This window comes from Amblyomma americanum, chromosome 1 (genome assembly GCF_052857255.1).
Source record: "Amblyomma americanum isolate KBUSLIRL-KWMA chromosome 1, ASM5285725v1, whole genome shotgun sequence".
Classification (NCBI taxonomy): Eukaryota; Metazoa; Arthropoda; class Arachnida; order Ixodida; family Ixodidae; genus Amblyomma; species Amblyomma americanum.
In genome coordinates this window covers 273036126-273058289 of record NC_135497.1, presented here as the reverse complement: position 1 = coordinate 273058289, position 22164 = coordinate 273036126, and the positions used below count along the sequence as shown (strand labels likewise).

The 22164-nt window shown below is 44.0% G+C and overlaps 2 protein-coding genes across 5 annotated transcripts in view; one reads left to right on the top strand and one right to left on the bottom strand.

The window, feature by feature from the left end:
• LOC144115095 (uncharacterized) overlaps positions 1-16217 on the bottom strand; it is a 50048-nt gene extending 33831 nt beyond the window's left edge. The window contains exons 1-4 of one of the 3 annotated variants that reach the window (XM_077649254.1): positions 14220-14251; positions 10615-10684; positions 8562-8668; positions 3501-4301 (exon numbers count right to left, since the gene is read on the bottom strand). In XM_077649254.1, coding sequence (XP_077505380.1) covers positions 3501-4301; positions 8562-8567 — 807 coding nt within the window. In that variant the 5' untranslated portion in view covers positions 8568-8668; positions 10615-10684; positions 14220-14251. Of the gene's footprint in view, positions 1-3500; positions 4302-8561; positions 8669-10614; positions 10685-14219 lie in introns of all 3 variants that reach the window. The other 2 variants (XR_013311243.1, XM_077649253.1) reach the window with 2 other exon arrangements.
• A 29-nt stretch (positions 16218-16246) lies between these two features.
• Positions 16247-22164, top strand: part of LOC144115096 (outer mitochondrial transmembrane helix translocase-like) — a 34399-nt gene continuing 28481 nt past the window's right edge. Inside the window, exons 1-3 of one of the 2 annotated variants that reach the window (XM_077649255.1) lie at positions 16247-16505; positions 17827-17868; positions 19557-19598. In XM_077649255.1, coding sequence (XP_077505381.1) covers positions 16347-16505; positions 17827-17868; positions 19557-19598 — 243 coding nt within the window. In that variant the 5' untranslated portion in view covers positions 16247-16346. The remainder of the gene's footprint in view (positions 16506-17826; positions 17869-19556; positions 19599-22164) is intronic. The other variant, XM_077649256.1, reaches the window with a different exon arrangement.

Below are 22164 nucleotides of genomic sequence, written 5' to 3'. Positions count from 1 at the left end.
GGCATCGATCTGGACAATGAAGCCTTTTCCATGATAACTCAAGGCCGTACACTGCTCCCAGCGTGACAAAATTTCTTGCCAAGCACAGCATTACTGTACTTTCCCATCCGCCATGCTCGCCTGACCTCTCCCCATGCGATTTTTTCCTGTTTCCTCGTATGAAGAGAGCCCTAAAAGGTCACTGGATGGGGAGCGTGGAGGCCATTCAAGACGCCACAACAAAAGAGCTGACAGCCGTGCCAGAAGAAGTGTTTTCCAACTGTTTCCAAGACCTCAAGAAGCGTTGGAAGCTATGTATAGACTGCAAGGGAGACTATTTCGAAGGGGTGCTACACAAATGATTTCAATGTTAAACGCATTTTTTTTAATGGACTCAGTCTCGGAACTTTACGGACAAAGGTTGTAGATGAAGAATGCTCATGAGCATGAGCACAATGTCATCCTTGCTTGGCAAAACCGGAGAAATAAAGCAGGCTTTGAAGAGAACAAGAAAAGAGGAAGATGGAAAGGGGAATTGGAGGCAAACAAGGGCAGCAATAGAGCAGCATGTATTGATGTAAGAAGCAGGACAAATACCAGCATTGCACATCCTATACAGGAGCTTATAAGAAGTTTTTGGCCGTGGGCCCAAAGATGCTCGATTCATATGCTATTACTGACGCAGCCATTGGCGTTTCCACCTCTAACGTGCGCAGGTGTTAACAATTCGCTGAGCAGTGAATATGAAAGCAAGAAAGCAAAAAATGGAGAACACTGGACGGTATGCAAGACACAATGCGCACAGTACACATTGAGTGGCCTATAAACCAAGGCGCTCACACGTGGATAATCTAGTCCGGAGAAAATGTCGCTTATTTCGCACGAAACGCTACCACAGAATGGAAAAGCCGATTCAGCAGTGAGAAGAGGTAATTGATGCGTTGTGGGTGTGAAAAATGAGATCCATGCAAGGGGACAGAATGCCGAAAAAAACTCCAGTCCATAATCAGCGCGGCATTCTTTCCGGCTTTCCGCAGCGGCGCTTCGTGGAAAGCCAACGGCACGCGATCGCATGTTCCCTTTAACAGTGGACCATACTGTACCAATTCAAAATAAAAACTTTAACATTTTGTTAGCGCTGCTAAAATTTGAGAAATCGGCATGTCGCCAATTAGCAAAAATTAGCATTTGGTCCGTTGTGTGCAGCTAGTCCAGACTGTGTAAAAGGTGAAATCAAAAGCCTCCAACCAAAACAAGTTGCACATTCATGCCCCCTTTTTCTTCACACAGCTTGCTCACAGTGATGCCAAACATTTTGATCCAAAAGAACTGGCTGCTGAGAATACATTGACATCAAAGTTTGTATGCAATCTCCTTTTAGTTACGAGTAGATGGCGTGCAAATGGTATGTCGCAAATTTGAGACACTGGGCATTAAAGGTTTGAGAATGTGAAAAGCAGAAACTCTGAGGACAGGAATGAGCAGGCATTCAGTATGCGCAAGCCTGCAGTGATGCCATACACACACACAGCTGCCCACTATGTCGGAGCCTTGCTGGACTATGCCCAAAGATCTCTTGTGTCGGAGCAAGAACAGGTGAATGCGATATGAAGCATGCCAAGACATACATGAAGTGTAGCACAAGTGTCGTGTATAAAATTCTGCTTGCTTGTGGGGGCGCCTATGTAGGCCGGACGGGCCACTGTGGCAATGACGACACGAGGGAGCATGAGCTTTCACTAAAAAATAAAGAAGTTCACTTGCCTGCTCATCATAGTGCATGCAGATGCGAGCGACGGCTAGAAAAAACCAAGATTCTAAGCAGAAGCCAAGACACAGTAGCATGTAAACATTTGGAAGCATGTTATATGAAGAATAGGGGTGATGCATGTATGAGTGACATTAAAGTTTGATTTTTTATTTCAGAGTTTTTGCAGGGTTTCGTCTCACATGCGCACTGGCTTTGGGTCCCTTCAATAAGGCACAATGGTATTTTTTATTTCTGCCTGTATGCGCTGTGGTGATGTCAAGGCAATAAGTTCTTGCATGTCCTGTGTATCATGTCCTGTATTCTGCTGCTTTCACTGCAACAGTGTTCGCCGACATTTCCCCTATCCGAGCCTCAGTGCCATTGCCCCATTGCACAGTGTGACACTAGTAACACATTCATTCATAATAAGTTAGGCCTCTACATCTGCACTATCCACTACATTCTGTTAAGAAAGCCTTGTGGCAAGAAGCGATACAGGGCAGAAGACTTTCAAGGTGTTTATCTCGTAGGACTTTTAAACTAGACTGAAAACTTCACTAAAATAAATGCTGCTAGGCACATTTTTTGCTAGTTGCTAGTTAAACGTCCATGAGCTGTACATTTATTTATTTCCAATACCTCAAAGACCCCAGGGGTGCGCGGTTTCACATGAGGGATCACTGCTCTGTTTTCAGCAGCACCTTTTTAAAATCAACCTGCATTCAGACTTAGTGAGAAGAAATTACCTTAATTCATATGGCATCTGGTTTTTACAGAGCAAAACCACTACCTACAATAATACGCAATCTCAGTGCATGAAAATGGGGTGATGAAAGAGCCAGGTTTGAAAGGACACTGCTCTGATAATCACAGACCACTGCATATGCACATTCACATGCCCATTGATACAAGTCATGACTAATTCTACAGTACCAACCATTACGTACAGCATTGAAAGGACTGCACAATGCAAATGTTGACTTCCAAAAAATGTTATTCGACACGCAACAGCTTATCCCTTGATAACAGAAACTAGGAATCAAAAACGTCCCAGAAAAACAAACCCAAGGAAAGTGCAATACAAGCCTACACATGTTGATATATGTCTGCAGAAACCAGAATTCAGTTATTATTAAAGCCAAGAAGTACAGCTAAAACACACATCTTGAAGATAGGGAGTTCATGCCGCTTCTATGAATTCCATGAGAGCCTTGTCTTGATGCCTCTTTATAGCGCAGCAGTGGCAGAATAGGCATGTGATTGCAACAATTAATCACCAGACCCCTGTGCCAGCATTCACATTGTAGTTATGTTCTCCTAGCTGTTTACCAAGGAATCTTCCAGTTTGCATGAAATACTTTTTGCCAGAGCTTGGCAGAAGACAGCACATGACACCTGTAAAGTGTTTCCTGTACGTTGTGTTGCTGTCAAGATTCGCAGACTTCAAGTGGATGTGTCAGCAGCCCTTCTGTAGCTTTAGGAAAAGCTGAACTGCAGTTTCTAGAGACATAGATCAGCATATGTAGGCCTCTGTTGCAATTGCCATAGGTTAGTTTAGTTTTCAGGAATTTTCCTTACTTTCTAGTTTGTTATCAATGGGTGTTGGGGAGGTTTCACTATTAAGACTGGTTGTGTATAGCACAAAATTTGAGTTGGAAGTTGGCACTTATGCTACACAGTCCTTTTAGTGTCATCTTTCATGGTTGGTACACTAAAATAAGTCTTGTCTGGCCAACTAGCCTGCATCAGTACTTTGATTAAAGTAACTTACCTCAAAGATGGCAATGGGCTCCACACGCTCTGTCTGATGTTCAGAAGATTTATGTGATCGTTTGGGGCTTGGTGCATGAGCTAAAATATCTTCTGCAAGGATTTGGCCCTTCTCATGCTTCACCAAAGGAATGTCAATTCCTCTGCGAGGGTCGTCCTCCATGGTGGTGGAAAGAGCATGCTTTTGTGTCTCTGCACACAGTTCTAGTCCCTTCAGTGGAAACGAATAGGCTCTCTTGCTTTTCCGCTTTTCAGGTAGTGCCATCGTGGAGATATTATTCATCTCTTGTGCATCTTCAGTAGGGCGACAAATATCTGCAGGAAATGATGTCGGTGGCCGCACTGCAGTTATGCTACGATTTGTCACTGATGTGTTCACATCACAACCTGCAGTCAGAACATGCGTGCTGTGATCACGTGGCTTGAGCTTGTACTCCTCTGGTATAGTCATTTCAAATGCTGAACTTAAGTAACTGACAGGCAGAACATCACTTGGCTTGTGTTCATGATGTATTTCGGAATGCTTGCCATCTGACTTTTTTCTGGGTGACTGTTTTTCAATTTTTACTTCATTAGCATTTTCGCTTGTAGGGACTGCTGCTGCTAGAAAATCAATAACAGGGCTTGACACTGCTAATGACATCCTCCTGGAGCGGTACTCTCCTGAAGGCTTCACAGGTGCTTGCGTTTTTGGATGAGTTGGGGTGCTCATATGATTGCCCGTTACAGCGCTCCCAGAGGCCCTAGGTTCCGCAGCTAAATTGTCGCAGTGGAAGTCCACATTATCTTCTGCCTTCTTGGACTGTTCAAAAGAAACAAAGCCAACAATGAAATGCAAGACACTGCTCTGAATGCAGGCTTCAGAGCAGTTGCAGCTGTTCTAGTAGTCTTTAGTACACAGCTAATCAAACCGAACATTCAATATAAAATAACCTTCAAATGAGGTGAATTCTTGATACATTAGATGTAGATGTTGTGAGTCAGTTGTTTCTGACAGAGCCTGTAACAATAGGGTTGATGTTAAAAATGTATAGCATACCACAAATACAGGTTGTTTGAGAGGAGCAGGACAGTTTAAAATAACCTTTCACTAAAAGAAGACCGCATGACTTCATTTCTTATGTGTATCATGAAATTTTGGAAAATTCAAAGTGCGAGGTTCAATGAAAGAACATATGACCAGCAAGAATGTGTTGCCTTCAGTACAACACATTTTCCAGCTGCATTAACTCATTTCACAGGGCAGACACTGCAGCCCTGATCGTTGTGGCCATGTGACTGGAACAATAAGGTACAATTAGCATGCATGTCCCAATAACCCTCAGCGCACACAAAAAATTCATTTGTCCCTATCCATTTTAAGAACGTGTGAAGCCACTAAGCCACCATGGTGGCTTTGTTAATGTTGAAAACAAATAAACTGTAGTCTTGTTTCAAGAGCAAAAAAAAAAGAGTGAGAAAGATATAACCATTAGTCAAGAATAGAGTCCCATTTAAAAAGGCTATTTCACCACTGGTGAGAGCAATATAGTGGAAAGTGACACACTCGCTTCCTGACTTTGCAATAGAAAAGGTTTTGGTAACCCAACCGATGGACTGATCCCGGTGCATGAAGAGGAGATGCGGTCTAAAAATGAAAATTTTTATTATTACAGATATAGCAATTAAATTAGGTGTCTATATGTATTTCTTCCTTCTGTTTTCAAAAATAGAATTAGTTTAAGTATATCTCAATTAGTTGATGGGAAAATAACTGAAGCCTAATTAGGTCATTTTTTACCGGTCGTTATGACACTTTCCCTCAATATATCTTGGTTCCGACTGAGATGGAGCTGAGCCAAAGACCTGCCATGCGGAGCTATGCTATATATATTGTTATTGAAGTATACCATCATATAAAAATTTCAATTATGTTGAAGCACCACCATAAATATGAAATTTAATTGGGCGACATTACCATTTACTAATTTGATATGCTTGACTCAGCCATACACAGAGAGAGAGGGATAAAGAGGAAGAGAGAAGGTGTCCACGCGTGTATGACATCACCCGGAACACTGTACGATGAACAGTTACATCACAATTTTGATACGAAAGTCTGGGAAGGAATACAACTTAACTACTGCTTACTAGTCTGGGGCTGTACCCCTAATACTAACACTGACAGACTGCTTATTATCCAGAAACAAGAGATGCGCTGCATTGAAAACCTTGAGTGGCTGGATCACACAGCCCCATTGTTTAAAAGGCACAACGTGCTTAAAGTTAACCAGTTATACAAGCTGAATCTTGCCACACATTAGAAATCAAACGATACGAGATTCATCTAGAATATCTGACTTGCGCTTGTCCAGTAATACACAGTACAACATGAGACAGTGCTTCTTCAAACTTCCCGCTTTGAAAATGTGCCCAAACAACGATGTACTTAATCCCCAAGTTTCTGATCACCCACCCATCTTTTCTACATCTCATACAGCAATTTAGATCGCCTGGGAGCTTTAAAAAAGCCTTAAAAACTTACATGCTGTCTTATTCAATGTCATGAGTATTTTCTGTCTTCCTTCATGCCAAAAATATATAGATACCTATGTACATTTTCACATACTTTACAGAACGTAAGTATACATGCATACTTGCGTTTTGTTTTGTTGGTGTTTTTTTAAATGTTTATTTACATTGCCATTTGTAAACGAGTTAATCCATCACTTGCACTTGCCAACCAGTGTATGCGTGACAGGGCCCTTGTCAGGCAGAGAGCACCTGCCTTTAGCCCTGTTATCCAAGACCAATTGTGTCTGATAGAATGTTCCAAATAAATAAATTAACCAACTGATTGTGCAAATGTTGTCGATCTGAATCCCTGTCGCAAGCTGGCCTCCAATTTGACTAGCACATGTAAGCTATGTGCAACGAGAAATCGTATGACGCCGCCCAGAACGCTGTACGACAAACCGTTGCGTCGCAATTTTGGTACGAATGTTGGGAAAACTGGTGCCACACTGAGGTCGGCCAGTGGCGAGTATATATAACGAACGACATGTACAGGATTGTCTGAAGTGGCGGTGCTCGGCTTGCTATGTGCATCATAAGGGCGCATGATGATGTCACCCTATTTTTCTTGCCATCGCTAGAATTTTCTGTAGCATCTGCAAGTAAAGTCACACCGCCAGCTTTTCTCATAATGGGACAGGACTAGTAATGCTTTCGCATTAATACTTTTTTCACATTGTTTTCATATAGCTTTGTTATTAACTACAGTTTTGTGAAGCAGTGGCCTCGTGCACGCTTACTTGAAGGAGTAGAAAGCAATGAATATTGGCGCGTTATTTGAACCTGCTACGTGAGTAAACGCCAGCGCCTTGATAATCAAGCAGTAACCATCACTTGTTTCGTTTGTTCTCTTGATCGTAGGCTCTTTGGTTCGTGTGCTAGTTTGCCTGCTCACTCGAACTCGCTCCAAGCCCACTCATTTGTTCACAGTTTGCTCGTTAGCTAGTTCAAGTCGTTCCAGCATTCATTCCTGCTTTCGTTCAGTCACTTATTACCTCGTTTGTTCACTCAACCATATGCTTGTGTGTGATTTTCCCGCTTGTTTGCTTTTTTTTTACTTTATTCTGTTCGTCTGCTCGAGTGCGCACATTTTGCAATATGCTATACCCAGTTTCCTTACATTTGTTTATGCTAACTAAAAACTTACAGAGCTATATTTCCCGAGCGCCTTTAGTAGAATGACAATGACTGAATGGTTGGGTGATATGCTCCTCACTCCACCACATTAAAATATCAAGAGCAACATCAACCTTCTCTTTGCTGTGTTGCAACGAATAAAAGACTCAATAGTATTATTACGCAAATAAATTATTCTTGTCTTCCCTTGTGCACTAATGCAACGGATGCTCTCGAACCTTTACTACAGGACACACGGCCTGTAGTCACCCCCACCCCCACCCCCCTCCCCCCTTTCTCGCAGCTTCTCATGACCACCTCCCGACCTCCTGCCAGCGCACCACGCTGGATTACCTGGGCACGACGGACATTACCCTTCCATTTTCTGGACCACTATGTGCTTGTGGTTCTTCGCCCTCGCTGTCCTCTCTCAAAACACCGTTTCTTTTTTTTGTGCCCTATTTTTCTTTCAATTGGCTTTTTTTAATTAACTTTTGGCCATTGGTCACTTTGCCTCATTTTATTTATTTTTGATTGGCTTATGCTTGTAATAACCACCGGTCGGGTGCAGGCTTACTCTCACCTTTATTTTTGCCTTTTATTTCTGGAATGAGAGTTTGACTCCAGGGGCAAAAGCGACAGGCAGCGCTCGTGGAGAGGGACAAGTTCTGCGACGTTTCGGCTTTGTGGCTACATTCCATTTCTGTATAGAAATCTGATCAGTTAGTTTTGGTTTCTTAATCTACATGGTTGCTCTTCGGTCATGCGGCAAACAGTGCAAGAATCAATGTGTGCAACTTGTTCGAGTTCTGTTGTGCTCTCAGCATGAGAAGTTTAGACGTGATATTCCGTGTGCGTGTGACCGTAAGCTGAATGCAAGGGGGGGCCGTTTTCAGACGCCAGACTCTCGGACTATGTGCTGAGCATCTCTTCGCACAAAAGCAACAAACAGCTGCTGCCAGACACCTTCAGCGTTCACAGCGAGTCGCTAAGCACTACCTTTGAAGAAGCACCGGACCCGGGTGGCAGTACGTATGATGAATAGCTTTTTTCTCCGTTTTCATGAGCAACACGTGTACCGTACCAACACCAGTCCTAGAAAGTGACATTAAACGACACCAGGATCTCAGCAAAGTCGTGCAGTATTTCCCAGATTATCTTGATTTTCCCATTGCAGGCCTGTCAGAACCTGGCGAACACAGCAAATATCACATCAAAAGCCACTCTGATCGAGCAGAAGGCATGCACTTGAATGCAAATTTTAAAATAAAAGCAGAAAAACTTATTTAGCTCAGCAGAAACGTAAATTTCATCTGAAGCTCGAGGAAATCATCAATGTATGCACTTGTGCACGTCTCCCAAGGCCAAGATAGCAAAAAGAGAGCATTCTTACGGACATTATCAGTGGAGCGAGTTCTCCAGAAAGTATGCTGGCATGCTGACATCTTTGGTTCTTATACGTTAACTGGCTGTATGGTGGGTGCTCAGTGCGTGTGGCTCCTGTAACATACATCGGTAAAACACTAAAAGCCGACTATGTAGTCATCGGTATAGACAGTTGCAGCCAAGGTCACGTACCGCTATAACAAAGCAATGGCTGCAACCAAGGAATCGCGGAGCCCCGACTTCGTTATAACGGTTCAACTGTGTAATCAAGGTTTGACTGTACTTGAAAAAAATTGGCTGTGGTTTAGCTCTGGTTAAACCTGGAGTGACGCGAGATCTACATCTGGCCGAGTGGAACTCGCTCAGTCGAATTGCAAAGTCAGTCTTTCGCTGCTCCGTTTCTCTGGGCATTCCTTCTTCATCTTCATCCCTGGACGTGGATTCACCCCCCCCCCCCCCCCCCCCTTCCACTCTGTTTCGCCGGCGTGGCACGCCGGCAGCAGGAGCAGCTGCTCCGCACCACATGACCAACCACGTGATCACGGCACTGCCACGGAGCTCAAGGGGTGCCACGCTGAAGGCTCAAAAAGCTGGCGTAGTGTAGCTCTCGCTACAAAAGTTTGGTCCAGAGAGACTTCATAATTCAAGCCTTCCAAATTAATGGGGGCCCAAATGTAATTCAATTTCTCCACTCATGTTGTTTCGGTTCCAAGAGCTGAACGGTGGCTATGACGCCACAGCTAAACCGAAAGAATGTTGTGGTCACATGAGGCATACAAAAACCCTGATATACAGCTCAACTACGGTGCTACGTTCCTGGGTGCTGCGTTTTCCCAGCTGCTACATCTTCGTGAACCAATATCGCTCTAGCTCCCATAGAAACCCATGCAATGCAAGCCTGACTGTCACATCGCAGTCATGTCAGTGTTTCTGCATCATACGTCGCGAATGACATTTTTCCAGCCAACGTTTGCGCACGTGGAACGGCGATGGCAAGTCGGTAGTTGACAGTCACCAAGTACGTCGGCTTCTGGAGCACTGCGCCAACGCCGACGCCAAGCAAGCTTACGGGTGGCATGCAACTTTATTCTGGATGTTGGCATATTTGCATCGCCACTGTGATGCGAGTGCAAAGGACCGAAGGCGTAAAAACGAAACTAGGCAGAAGCAGATGACGCGGGATGCGCTGTACGAGATGCGGCTATGCGGGTTGACTTCGGAAGCTTTTCTTTCCGTCATCCGCTTTTTCTTGCCGTCTGCAGTTTAAAAGACACAATTTATAGGATCCAATAGACGACGAATGCGTGGGATGAAAGTGCCCGCCCAGAAACAGCACAGAAGCGCACGTGTGCCGCAACTTCCTCCTCACTGCAGCCTCCTTTCCACCAACCGCTGCTTAGGCAGACGGGAGCATGTAACGGCAGGGTTCTACTGTAACCGCTGGTTCGTCATTTTAGTTAACTCCAGCTCTTAGGCCAGCCTGTATCAAGAACCACGAGGACAACAAATGAACAACCACCTATTATGTCGCTTTTTTGTATGCCTCACTCGACCTCAGCATTGCCTCAGCTTGTCTATGACGTCCTAGCCACCAATCGGCTGGTGAAACCGAAACCAAGAAAAAATGTCAGGAAAAAAAATTTCGTGAATTCCACAAGGCGATCTACGGTCACTGATGTCTTGCATATCATTCCAAAGCAGGAAGAAGTAGACAACCAAGACTCAGTGTCCTACTCCATTAATCCCTACATCAAACTGGAAAATATGTCAACCAAAAGCAGAGACGAGATGGCCGCAACCTGCTCCTAATCTTTCATACTAGTGAGTATTTTTGAAAAGATCCCTGCGAAAAAACACATTCAGTTCACTCATGCCATTAAGCCACTCACTTCTGGACTATACACTGCTTGTGCACCCCGAATAAAAAAATTAACCAGTTCCAGATGAGAAGAAACGTTAAAAGTAAAAAGAAAAAGGGGCGAGCAAGGGTTGGATATATTTTGCATCTGCTATAGCAGAGAAATGTGCACGAATGTTTCAAGCAATAGAATCATACTTACTGTGTCGGTTTCTGGCCAATCAAGGGAGAAATAACGAGGTGTTGGTCTTTCGTATGGCCGTGGTCTTCTCCTGCAAGAAGCACCGTATTTCATCACTACAGAAATAAAAAAAGGCAACAATGGTCAGATGCAAAATACAGAGCAGTCGGTTTCATTAATTACTGTTGCAAGCAAGCTGGCCTCATAATTATAAAAATTCAGCCATTATCACATCTGTGGCCTCTAAAGGGGGCATACCCAATGGGGCATACACACCCTATTGCGTGTACTCGTACCCAGAAATTCTGAACAAGCGCAATTTTTCAGCGCGAAGTTGTTTATGAATGGAATTTTTTTCGTATATCGTAAGGCTTCACCATAACAATCAATATATCTGTAGAGCCCTCCTTGAGACTCTTGTAATGCTCTGCTACTTATTGTCAAAAACACACCCCACTGGTTTTTGGTGCGAGCGCAGGACATATTTTAAGAACAAGATTTCACTACGCGTCGGAAGTTTACAATCTTACAATATTCCACAGTTGCCTCACACTAAAAGCAATGTCCAAGAAAGCTGGACTTGTTAAGAGTGCTGTTTTTAATAGATAGCCAAATAATTTTTCTGCAGTGTTGAGTGAACTGTTGCCTTTACTGTAAACGCTAGCAAAAGTGCGAAAGTGGGTGCATCCAGCATTAAATGTATCAAAAGGAAATGCACATCCAACAAACTTTACAGTGCATTAAGTTGAGCGTGCACCATCTTTTGCCGTTCCTAGTAACTATGTTTGAAAAGGAAATCAATGTGTAAAAAGAATAACTGAGTTATTAGACAGTTGTAGCACAGCGCGATCCGCTACCGTGATCCGGTTTGCGGGGATGTGCGGACCCAACTCTGTGTAGTGAAAATTGAAAATTGGTTTTCGAGGAAAGGAAATGACACAGGAACTGTCTCTGTGCTTGGCACGCAGTGTCAGCGTGGCCGCCGCCCTCCTGTTGCCGCTTAGTGAGTTGCCACTTAGTGGCCGGTGTGCATTCCTCAGGGCCACCTGTGCATGTGCAGATAGCTAATCGTGGATGTGGTTAATGGTAGCGGACCACTATGCTAAATCTTTTTAAAAGGTTATCCTAAAGCTAGAATCACATAATCTCGCAACAACAGGACTAAATGCGGCGGCCGCCGTATCCAGTCCATCTATATATTGGAAGTTTCGATTTCAGCGTTGCATCCGTATGGCTTCACGCACCTCGTGCATTGTTTTTACTCAACATGATGCTGCCTGTGCGGCAAAGAAGCTACGATGCAAAAGTGAAGTTGCGTGCTGTGAAAATGTGCTGGAGAACGGGAACCACACAGCATCAGTTCGACGCGAGTGAAAAAAATTATCCAGGGCTGTCCGCCTCTTTTTGATAGGGCAGCGAAGCAAACCCCAAAATCAACGCCAACTGAGAACATTGAGGTAGCGTGCCATTTCCCCACTTCAGCCGAGCAAGAACGTGGAAGTCGTGACCGGCGCTGTTGTTAAATGTTTTTGTAATGCACATTTTCAGCATGCCCTCCACACCACGGGATGACCAGAGTAAACCCTTGCATGCTGCAGGCCTATTTCGCATGTCTGTTTTTAGTCCATGGGGTGACAACGGGCCTGGCCAGCATGATATGTAGCATGCATATGTTCACGAAAAATACCACGCTACGCCCGAGAATTTTGTTTTTAAGTAAATATGGAGTTTTGGCATGCTTGGCGCAGATTACTCGTATTTTGTCATACTGTAGCAGCATGCAGCAGGCTTTGCCTTTTGGCACAGTTCAGCACAATTGGCGCAGCAATCGCATCACTGAACCGTTTACTATTTTTTCGACTGCTACACAGATGGCGCAACATTCAGCAGTGAAGATGGATGCACACTGTGGAAGCCTTACGATTTCATTCCAATTTCCTTGCACTATTGCGCTTCCAACGTAAACATCTGTTTTTGAACCATCTATATAAAAGGCTGTGAAAGTACTGTACTTTTCCTCAAGTGCAAGAAATTCTTGTATTATATGCTGCTGTGGAGTTCATTTTTTACAGAACTGTGTAAGAGCGAAATCGCAGATTGCAGGAATATTGTACAATGGAGGCAGTGGATCTTGCCTTTGCGCAATGCCAGGTAATGTGTTTAGTACACAAAGATTCTGGCACATCTCTTCAAATTGCAACAGCAGTGGCCTGGTAGCTTGCGGTTTGTGGTTAAAGAGTGTTCTAGATGGGCATTTTGTAGCTACGGGGTAACATAGATGTTTCCGCAGCAAATGGATTTTTAGAATGTACGAGCATGTGAGCATGGCTCTTCTGTAAGTGACGGTTTGCCAGTTTCTACATAAAGACTGTTTATGGGTGACATCCTGTACACACCAATGGAAAGACGCAGACCTAAATTATGTACTGGATCCAACCGTTTAAGGTACGTTGGTCTCGCCAAGATAGAGCATACTACAGAGCGGTAAATTTCTAAAAGACATGTCATATCGGCACCTCAATGCTTTCATGACTGTACCTTGAGTATATTCAGGGATCAGCAGGTTTTATTTTTCAGTGCGTTTATGTGAGGCTGGCAAGCATTGGTTGCTCCGAGAACCGCTGGGTTCAGTGACGCAACAGTATTTTGCATAAGTGCCTCTTGAAGTCACTTGATATGAGTGGAAATGCTGAGCGACTCCTCGGACAACATTCAAAATAATAGTAATGCGATAGCATTTCGGCTGTAGTCTCACAAAAATTTCTGGCTCTCCGTAACGAAATTCCCCGATTGGCCAATTCTCTGATGACATCAGGCTCACATTACCAATGAGAGGGCACTGTGAAATGTCACGTGACCTTGTGCTATAACCACAACCTGCCCACCATGATAGGTGGCAACTCATTCGACAGCGAATGTCATTCGAACCTAATGACATTAAATGTTCCCGTGTAGCAGCAGACTAATGGCATTAGGCGCGAACGCCATTCGATCCGAATGACATTAAATTTGCTAGTGTGACAGGGGTATTAACCGACGCGATAACGCAACAGGAAAAACAGCGAGCCCAACTATCGATTATCCTGAGTGGGCACGAGACGGGCATCAGTGCCTTCTACGTTACATCCCGCATCCGTTCACCTGGGGCGAAAGCGCAAATTATAAATGCACGGCAATGATAAATGGCAAATAGTCACCAGACGGATTATACGCAGCTGTACTGTGCTGGCGAAACTTATGCACGCGGTACACTGCCTACGATAATTTCAAAAACAGCGCCGCGAAGATACGGAACAGACGGAACGTCTAGGCGGTATAGTTTCGGCAGACTAAACCATAACACCCTGCTACCAACGCGAACGTGGCCTAGAAGGAATAACATTTTTTTTTTTTTTTTAAAGCGGTACAAGCTGCAACTCATTTTTTGTGCAAACACGTTCAAGAATTGCGGCCTTTTTTTTTTTGCTACAAATATTGATATATTGCTGCGTAATCTTTATGTAACGCAGAAATGCCAGAGTGCAACGAAGCTGTTTCCTCCCCAAGAAAACAACTTCTTTGAACTCGCTAGTTATTCAAGCGGAGAAGGCGCTAAACAGCATTTGTGAACAATCGAAGTTGCTCACCTGATACGGTTCCATCCGCTTTGTTGTTGCACTGGGTAGTGGCCGCCCGACATATTGCAAACGTTTACGAGCTAAGGAACGAACTAACAAGAAAAGCGAGGTTAAATTCACCCGCCAATGCACCGGCATTACCAAAGCGAAGATTTGGCGGGACAGCGCCAGTCGTGCTCAGTGCACAGCATGTTACGCAGTGATGGTCCAGGTGCTCAAATAATTGCAACAAATTTTATTCCCTCTAAAAATTGTTCGCATAAGAAGTTGATTGGCAGACAATTAATTTTACTGCTGCTTTTTAATAACAGGGTGCTAATGTAAACTTCAACTTTTTTGTCGACACTGAGGACATTGTGGCGCTGTTGTAGCTTTACCCTGCTCTGCAGGCTTGGGTGGAGAACGAGGGGTGTTAGGCGAGCTACAGAATGGGTTCCGGAAACAAAGGAGGTTGGAGGACAATCTATTTTCATTGACACAGTGTATAGAAATTGCGGAAAAGGAACATAGGCCCTTATGGCTAGCATTTCTGGATATTAGGGGAGCCTATGACAACGTTACTCAGGAGCATTTGTGGGACATACTGGGCACATTGGATGTGGAAAGTGGAGTAATTAATCTTTTAAAAGATATATATATAGAGAGAGAGAGGTAACAGAGTGCTCATAAAATGGGAAAAAAATGTATCAGGGGCTGTAGAGATACAGCGGGGGCTTAGACAAGGATGTCCTCTGTCCCCTTTGTTGTTCACGTTGTACCTGCAAGGTTTGGAGGCCAAGCTAGAGGGGAGCGGACTAGGCTTCAACCTATCTTTTTTCAAGCAAGGGGAATTGATTAAACAGACATTACCGGGACTAATATACGCGGACGATATAGTGATAATGGCTGACAACAAGGCAGAAGTTGTTAGACATATGCAGTACAGAGGGAGATAGATTAGGCTTCAAGTATAGTAAGGAAAAATCTGCAGTCATAATATCTAATGAAGAGGGCGGCGAGCATAGAATACAGGAGTTCGTGCTAAAAGCAGTGAATGAGTACAAGTATCTTGGGGTGTGGATAAATAACAGTGTTGAGTATCTGACAGAGCATGAAAAATATGTAATGAATAAAGAAAGTAGGAATGCAGCTGTCATGAAAAATAGGGCACTGTGGAATTACAATAGGTATGAGGTGGTAAGAGGGATCTGGAAAGGGGTGATGGTCCCAAGCCTGACCTTCGGTAATGCGGTCCTGTGTATGAGGCCAGATGTTCAAGCAAGGCTGGAAATTAGGCAACGGGGAGTAGGGAGGTTAGCTTTGGGAGCACATGGCAATACACCAAATCAGGGGGTACAGGGTGATATGGGATGGGCGTCTTTCGAGAGCAGAGAGGCTAGCAGTAAGATAGCATTTGAGGAACGATTGAGAAGGATGGAGGAAAAGCGGTGGGCTAGGAAAGTTTTCAGATACCTGTATATAAAGAATGTTGACACGAAATGGAGAAAGCGAACTAGAACATTGACAAGCAAATATCTGGACAGCAGTAAGGGGGCAAATCAGCAATTATCGGTTAAGAAAAAGGTTAAAGGAACAGAGAGAGCTTTGTGGAAAACAGGGATGCTGACGAAATCGGCACTAGAAACATACCGGACCTTTAAACAGGAAATTGTCAAAAAAATATCTATGATAATTGTAGGGGGAGTTCTTTGCTGTTTGAGGCCAGGACTGGAGTTTTGCGGACTAAGACGTATAGAGTCAGGTACCAGGAGATAGACACTTTGTGCATTGCGTGCGGAGAGGAGGAGGAAACGGCTGAACACTTGATACTTTTCTGTAAAGGGCTTCACCCTACAGTGGAAAGCAGCGGGGCTGACTTACCCAAGGCATTGGGGTTTAGGGATAGTGAAGGGAAAGTGGATTTTAAGAGGTTAGAAGTAACCAAGCGAAGGTTATCTGATTGGTGGCTAAAAGCAAGACAGGAGTAAAATTTCACAAGACATGGCTAGGTGGCTTGAGCCACCGCCCGATGTGAAAGGTTCAGCCGTATCCATCCATCCTTAGGCCATAGTGGCCATAGCCATAGGCTATGCCATAGGCGCTGGCGGGCGCTGGCCTGTGCCAATCTAGCCACCTTACCTGTGCTTTCAGCTCAAGATGGCGAGCGAAGGTGTGCGGATGTCTCTCACACGCGGTGAAATTACTGGACTTGTATTTCGATTGTCCCTATTTGGTGCCCTAACATATTTCGGCATAAAATGGATGGTAAACGCTATAGATCCGACGCGAAAGCAGAAGATTGAGTCCAAGAAAAGGGTAAGCGGAGCGTACTCTTGCAAGGTGTCATGCAATCTGATCATCGATGAGGAAGAGCGCTTACTGAGGAATCGGTGCGGTTCTCGCATTTAAGGAAACGGTGTCGTATGTTGCAAAGAGTGTTTGGCGTGTTTGTACGAAAATATTTTCGTGTCATTGCCTTTAAAACGTTTGAAAGGGAGCAGTGCTCTTGCACAGCAATGCTGCTGTCGTTCCACGGCGGTACACACGTCATTTCGACTTTCTTGCTCTTCACGCGTTAATTCTTACAGCGCGGGCTTTCACTGACTTTTCTTTCTTGTTGTGGCATCCATTATGTTGGCGCAGTTTTTAGTATTATCAGCCTGCATTAAAATCAATTTCGTCTCAGCATGAGTACAGCCTTTGTATACAGGCGTGAACCGGATGGATGGATGGATGGATACGGCTGAACCCTTTACATCGGGCGGTGGCTCAAGCCACCTAGCCATGTCTTGTGAAATTTTACTCCTGTCTTGCTTTTAGCCACCAATCAGATAACCTTCGCTTGGTTACTTCTAACCTCTTAAAATCCACTTTCCCTTCACTATCCCTAAACCCCAATGCCTTGGGTAAGTCAGCCCCGCTTCCTTCCACTGTAGGGTGAAGCCCTTTACAGAAAAGTATCAAGTGTTCAGCCGTTTCCTCCTCCTCTCCGCACGCAATGCACAAAGTGTCTATCTCCTGGTACCTGACTCTATACGTCTTAGTCCGCAAAACTCCAGTCCTGGCCTCAAACAGCAAAGAACTTCCCCTACAATTATCATAGATATTTTCTTTGACAATTTCCTGTTTAAAGGTCCGGTATGTTTCCAGTGCCGATTTCGTCAGCATCCCTGTTTTCCACAACGCTCTCTCTGTTCCTTTAACCTTTTTCTTAACCGATAAATGCTGATTTGCCCCCTTACTGCTGTCCAGATATTTGCTTGTCAATTTTCTAGTTCGCTTTCTCCATTTCGTGTCAACATTCTTTATATACAGGTATCTGAAAACTTTCCTAGCCCACCGCTTTTCCTCCATCCTTCTCAATCGTTCCTCAAATGCTATCTTACTGCTAGCCTCTCTGCTCTCGAAAGACGCCCATCCCATATCCCCCTGTACCCCCTGATTTGGTGTATTGCCATGTGCTCCCAAAGCTAACCGTCTAGTCGAACTCAGCGCTTCATACCTTAATACTAGTTCACAATGGTCTACCATGAGCATGGATCCTTGTAAGTTTATAGACTAAAATCGTGACCTTCCTAGTTGAACCTTGGGAAAGCACAGATTTATATCGCTGAGGCTATTTCTTCTTACCTTTCAGGCAGACAGGATACTGAAGAAGATCGGCATACAAAATGTGAACGTAAGTGCACGTCAAGCTATAAAGCTGTTAAGGTGCATCTATTATTCTATTTCGCCCAAGTAAAGCGTTTTCACCCATGAAAACTTAATCTTAACTACCATTATACTTAGAAGGGTGAGGGTTCGGGCTAACAATTAGCGCTCGAGTTGTGTCCCCTCAGTTGTGTGCGCTATGGATCCTCATACCATTATACTGTCGCAATAAAAATAAATGCGAACAGCGGAACACGTAGGCGCCGCGCTGTTCGCATTTCTTTTGGTCGCCCGTATACTGTCTTTTTGTAAAAACTTCAGGCCGCTGTGAATGGGCCAGGAGCGGCTGCGTGCCGCCGCTCGCTTGCGCCGAGAATAAAGACGGCGAGGGAAGTATGGTCCTTGCTCTCGGGCGTCCCTTGATAACAGCGCCCATGAAAACCTAGTTAGGTATTATGCAAGCAGTGCCCCCGCAAAAGGGTGGCAGAAATGTAGTGTATCCTCCCCCCCGCGTAGTTCCAGTAGTAGTACTGTAGGGCATTCGTTCTGCCCGCTGCATGCATGATTTACGGCCGCCGCGCCAAGGCGCTCAGTGCGAGTAAATGCGGTGGCCAGGGCTATGTTACCTGACGTTCGAGTGATTATTGAGCAGCCGTGAATGTTCGTGCAACATGATGCAGCATAGAAAATTGGGGCATTTTTTCCTTACATTTTCGTGTTTGCATTCTGTGCTTATTCATAGTGGCTTGTTTACTTTGGTATACTTTTTTTTTGTAAAGATCGGGATGAAAAAATTTAATGTTGATTACCTCACCAACAGGCATGTGTTCATCTTGTAGCCGTGGTCACCATGTAATCTGTAATCAACCATGTGATCATCTCATGGCTGTGGCCTTTATGCAATTCTGACTTATGGGTAATGACTTTCACGTTATACCATGGCGCCCAGTGAGGACATGACCCACTTTCGCCTTGATCATGTGTGCTTGGAAGTGGGCACTAACGGAAGTAAGACTATATTGTTCAGGTCATCATAACAGGCCACACAGTGGGCACTTTCCAAAGTGGGGAGGGCAGGGTCGTAGCTGTTGGCTACTCAGGCCAACAGTTACAACCCCTCTGAATGTCCTCTAATTCCCAAACGTTTCCACAATTTTACTGTACTGTGGATTTATTAAAAGAAGCGCAACACCCCTGCACAAGTACACAGCCAGTTCCTAGTGGAGAAGTGTGGTCTATGTACATTGAAATATAATGTATTAGAATGATGATTGCTGGCTCTTTCCGAAGGGAGCCTTTGTAATCAAAATTGCAGCTTCTGGTTGTCTTTTAAAAGAACAGTGAGTACTGCACTTAGACAAGTTAAGGTTACATTTATCCTTGTGTCTTCATTGCTAACAGGAACACACAGAAAATATGAAACCTTATCAGGTGAATGCAAAGGCTAGGTGTCTGAATATGGCCATAAAACACGCACGCAGCAGGCAGAACAAATGCCTCACTAGGTTTTCATGGGTGCTGTTATTAAGGGACGCCCGAGAGTGAGGGGCACGCTTCCCTCGCCCTCTTTATCCTCGGCACAAGCGAGTGGCACCATGCGCCAGCAGCTGCAGCACCCCAATAACTGAGCACAGCTGCTTCTGGCACATTAACAGTGTCCCGAAGTTTTTTGACAAAGACTGCACATGTACCCCGACGTTTTTTGCATGAATGCAGCATGCCACACCTGTGTGGGAACCTGCACGCATTAGTTACCAGGTGAGTCTGGTCGAAAATGCGAGCATTTGCCTATAATTTTTTGTGGACTTATAAAAACTTCCTTTTGGTAATGCTGGCTTATTTTTAAAACAAACACATGAAGAAAAGACACATAGCATCTGTGTGTGTCTTCTCTTGTGTGCTTGTATGTTGTTGCTTTTAACTTTTCCAGGATGTTTTTGTGGGCTTTCTGCATTCATCTTTGATTCATGCATTCAGCTTCTAAAAGTCTCCGAGGCTTTGGTGGCTGAATTTTACATAACTTGCTTCATTGCATGTAAAGGCACTGGGCATTTAACTCTACATACCCTACTGAGGGTATGTAGGGTTAAATGCATTCAGCGCATACACTGGGAAAAAAGAAAGTGTAGCGGCGTTGTGCTCTTTGCACTTAATTCAATGGCACCCTTTCAGCATTAAGCATGCGAAAAATGCAAAATGCATCTGTAAAAAAAAATAAAAAAATCTTGATGCAAAACTTTAAAGGTGCACTAAAGAGGATTCTGAGCTCGTCTTTTTACTGCAGGAACTCCACCTGCACACTCTGAGCTGATTTCCCTATTAAATGAAACGAAACATCCCAGCTCCCGCTTTTTTTTTTTTAGCTCACCTCCGAAAAGAGCAGTCAACCAATGTGTGGAGTGCCTTTCAGCCAGCCGCATGGTGGTTTGCAGCTCTGCCATCGGCGGAGTGGTACGTAGCAATTGGCAAAAGCAGAGTCCACGCATATTTTTATTTCTGTGGGAATGATTTGCAGCTATGTAGTCTACAACTGAAACTATTCGCGGAAACCTAAAAAACAAAATGAAGCAAAGTGAAAGGGCCACATGACTGGCTCTTCTTCTTCTTGGAGGTGAGTTAAAGAAAAGAACTAGGCGGGAGCCGGGACGTTTTAATTCAATTTGATAGGGAAATCGGCAGCACAGGACAATAATTTGAAGTTTCTAAGAATTCCAAGAGAGTGTAGATTGAGTTCCTGCTGTAAAGAGACGATTTCAGATTCCTCTTTATTGCACCTTTAAGCAAAAACCTTCATGCAAAATTTCAAAAATTTCTTTGGCAAGCACATTCTTCCTTTTTGCTGGGATTATAATTGTATCAATTGCCAGCAATGTATATGTCGATCATTAATTTGTTTGCTTCGCGTTTTCTTTTCTGTATTGTATTTATCTCATTCATCCACTCCCCTCTGTAATGCCCCTGGACTTGAGGGTAAAATAAATAAATAATTATATAAGAATGGTTCACACCTGCAAGGGGTCTTATAGATGCTTCCCTTTTTTATCCTGCACTGATAAGGTGAAGAATAATAGCAATAAGAAAGAGTAGGTGGCAAAACCATGGCTCATTGCCTGTTGTTTCCACTGCAGGGCCTACCACATGAATGAAGCTTCCTCTGCATATTAGCAGATTGTTCAGCATGCATGAGACAGTTACCAAGGAAATTGCTAATAAAATCAGGTCAAATCTAAGCTTTAACCAAGCCAGGAAGCAGGAAGGTTTTCAGACAGGGTACATGACAATAAATCGCAATTCATGCCATCAGTTATATTACAGATGGCTACAGAGAATGCAACGTGCCCCTTCACATGACTTTCATACACTGAGAAGACTGTGAAAACAACAGCTTTCATGTAGGCATTGTCCAACTGAGTCGTTGAGAAAGCACATGTAAATTTGCAAGAGATTTTGATACTACTTGGCGACCCTAGAACTACATGAGAGGATACAAAATGCCAGTTGAAGGGGGTCTTGATAGGAAGATACAATATCTCTAATGTTATCTGCTGCATCTCTACATGAAGTAGCCAAAGCATTAAAACGGAAAGAGTCAGGTGTAAGGACCAGTGGGGTATATGCAGTAGTGTCCGATTTACCAATGATGTTATGGTAAGCAACTCAGGAGATGAATTGCATCAAAAGGCTAGACATGCATAATGCATTAGCAGGCCCAAAAATTCGCCTGCATTGAACCAAAGTAATTTTGAACAGTTTCAAAAAGAAGGAACAGTTGCGGTAGGTAATGAGGTACTGGAAGTTGTGAAAAAGTTAATCTAGGCAAAGTAATGAGGGTAGACTCATATCATGAAAGAGAAGTTAGGTGATGAGTAAGAATGGGATGGAGCTCATTTTGCTTCCACTCTGAAGTTATAAGCTATAGCTTACACATATTCCCAAAAAGGGAAGTACACAAGCAATGTATTTTGCCAGTACTCTCATGCAGGGCTGGAACTTGAAGGCTAACAAACTGGTTTGAACTCGTGCTAAGAACAGTGCAGTGCTCCATTAATAAGAGACAAAGAAAGCTGCATGGATTAGAGAAGAGAGCAAATGTCAGTTGGGACGATATTTCAGCTGAAATTAGAAATGGACATGTGGAGGGCATGTAGTGGTCTGTTAGTGTTAGAGCAGACACCAAGGTAAAGAAAGCGCAATCAGCAGCAGCTGAGAGTTGAATCGATTGATGAAGTAAGGAAAGAAAATTGCTAGAACAACATCTGTTGCAAACCAGGAGTTATCGAAGATCATTGGGAGAGGCCTTTGTGCAGTGGACTCCTCTCGGCTG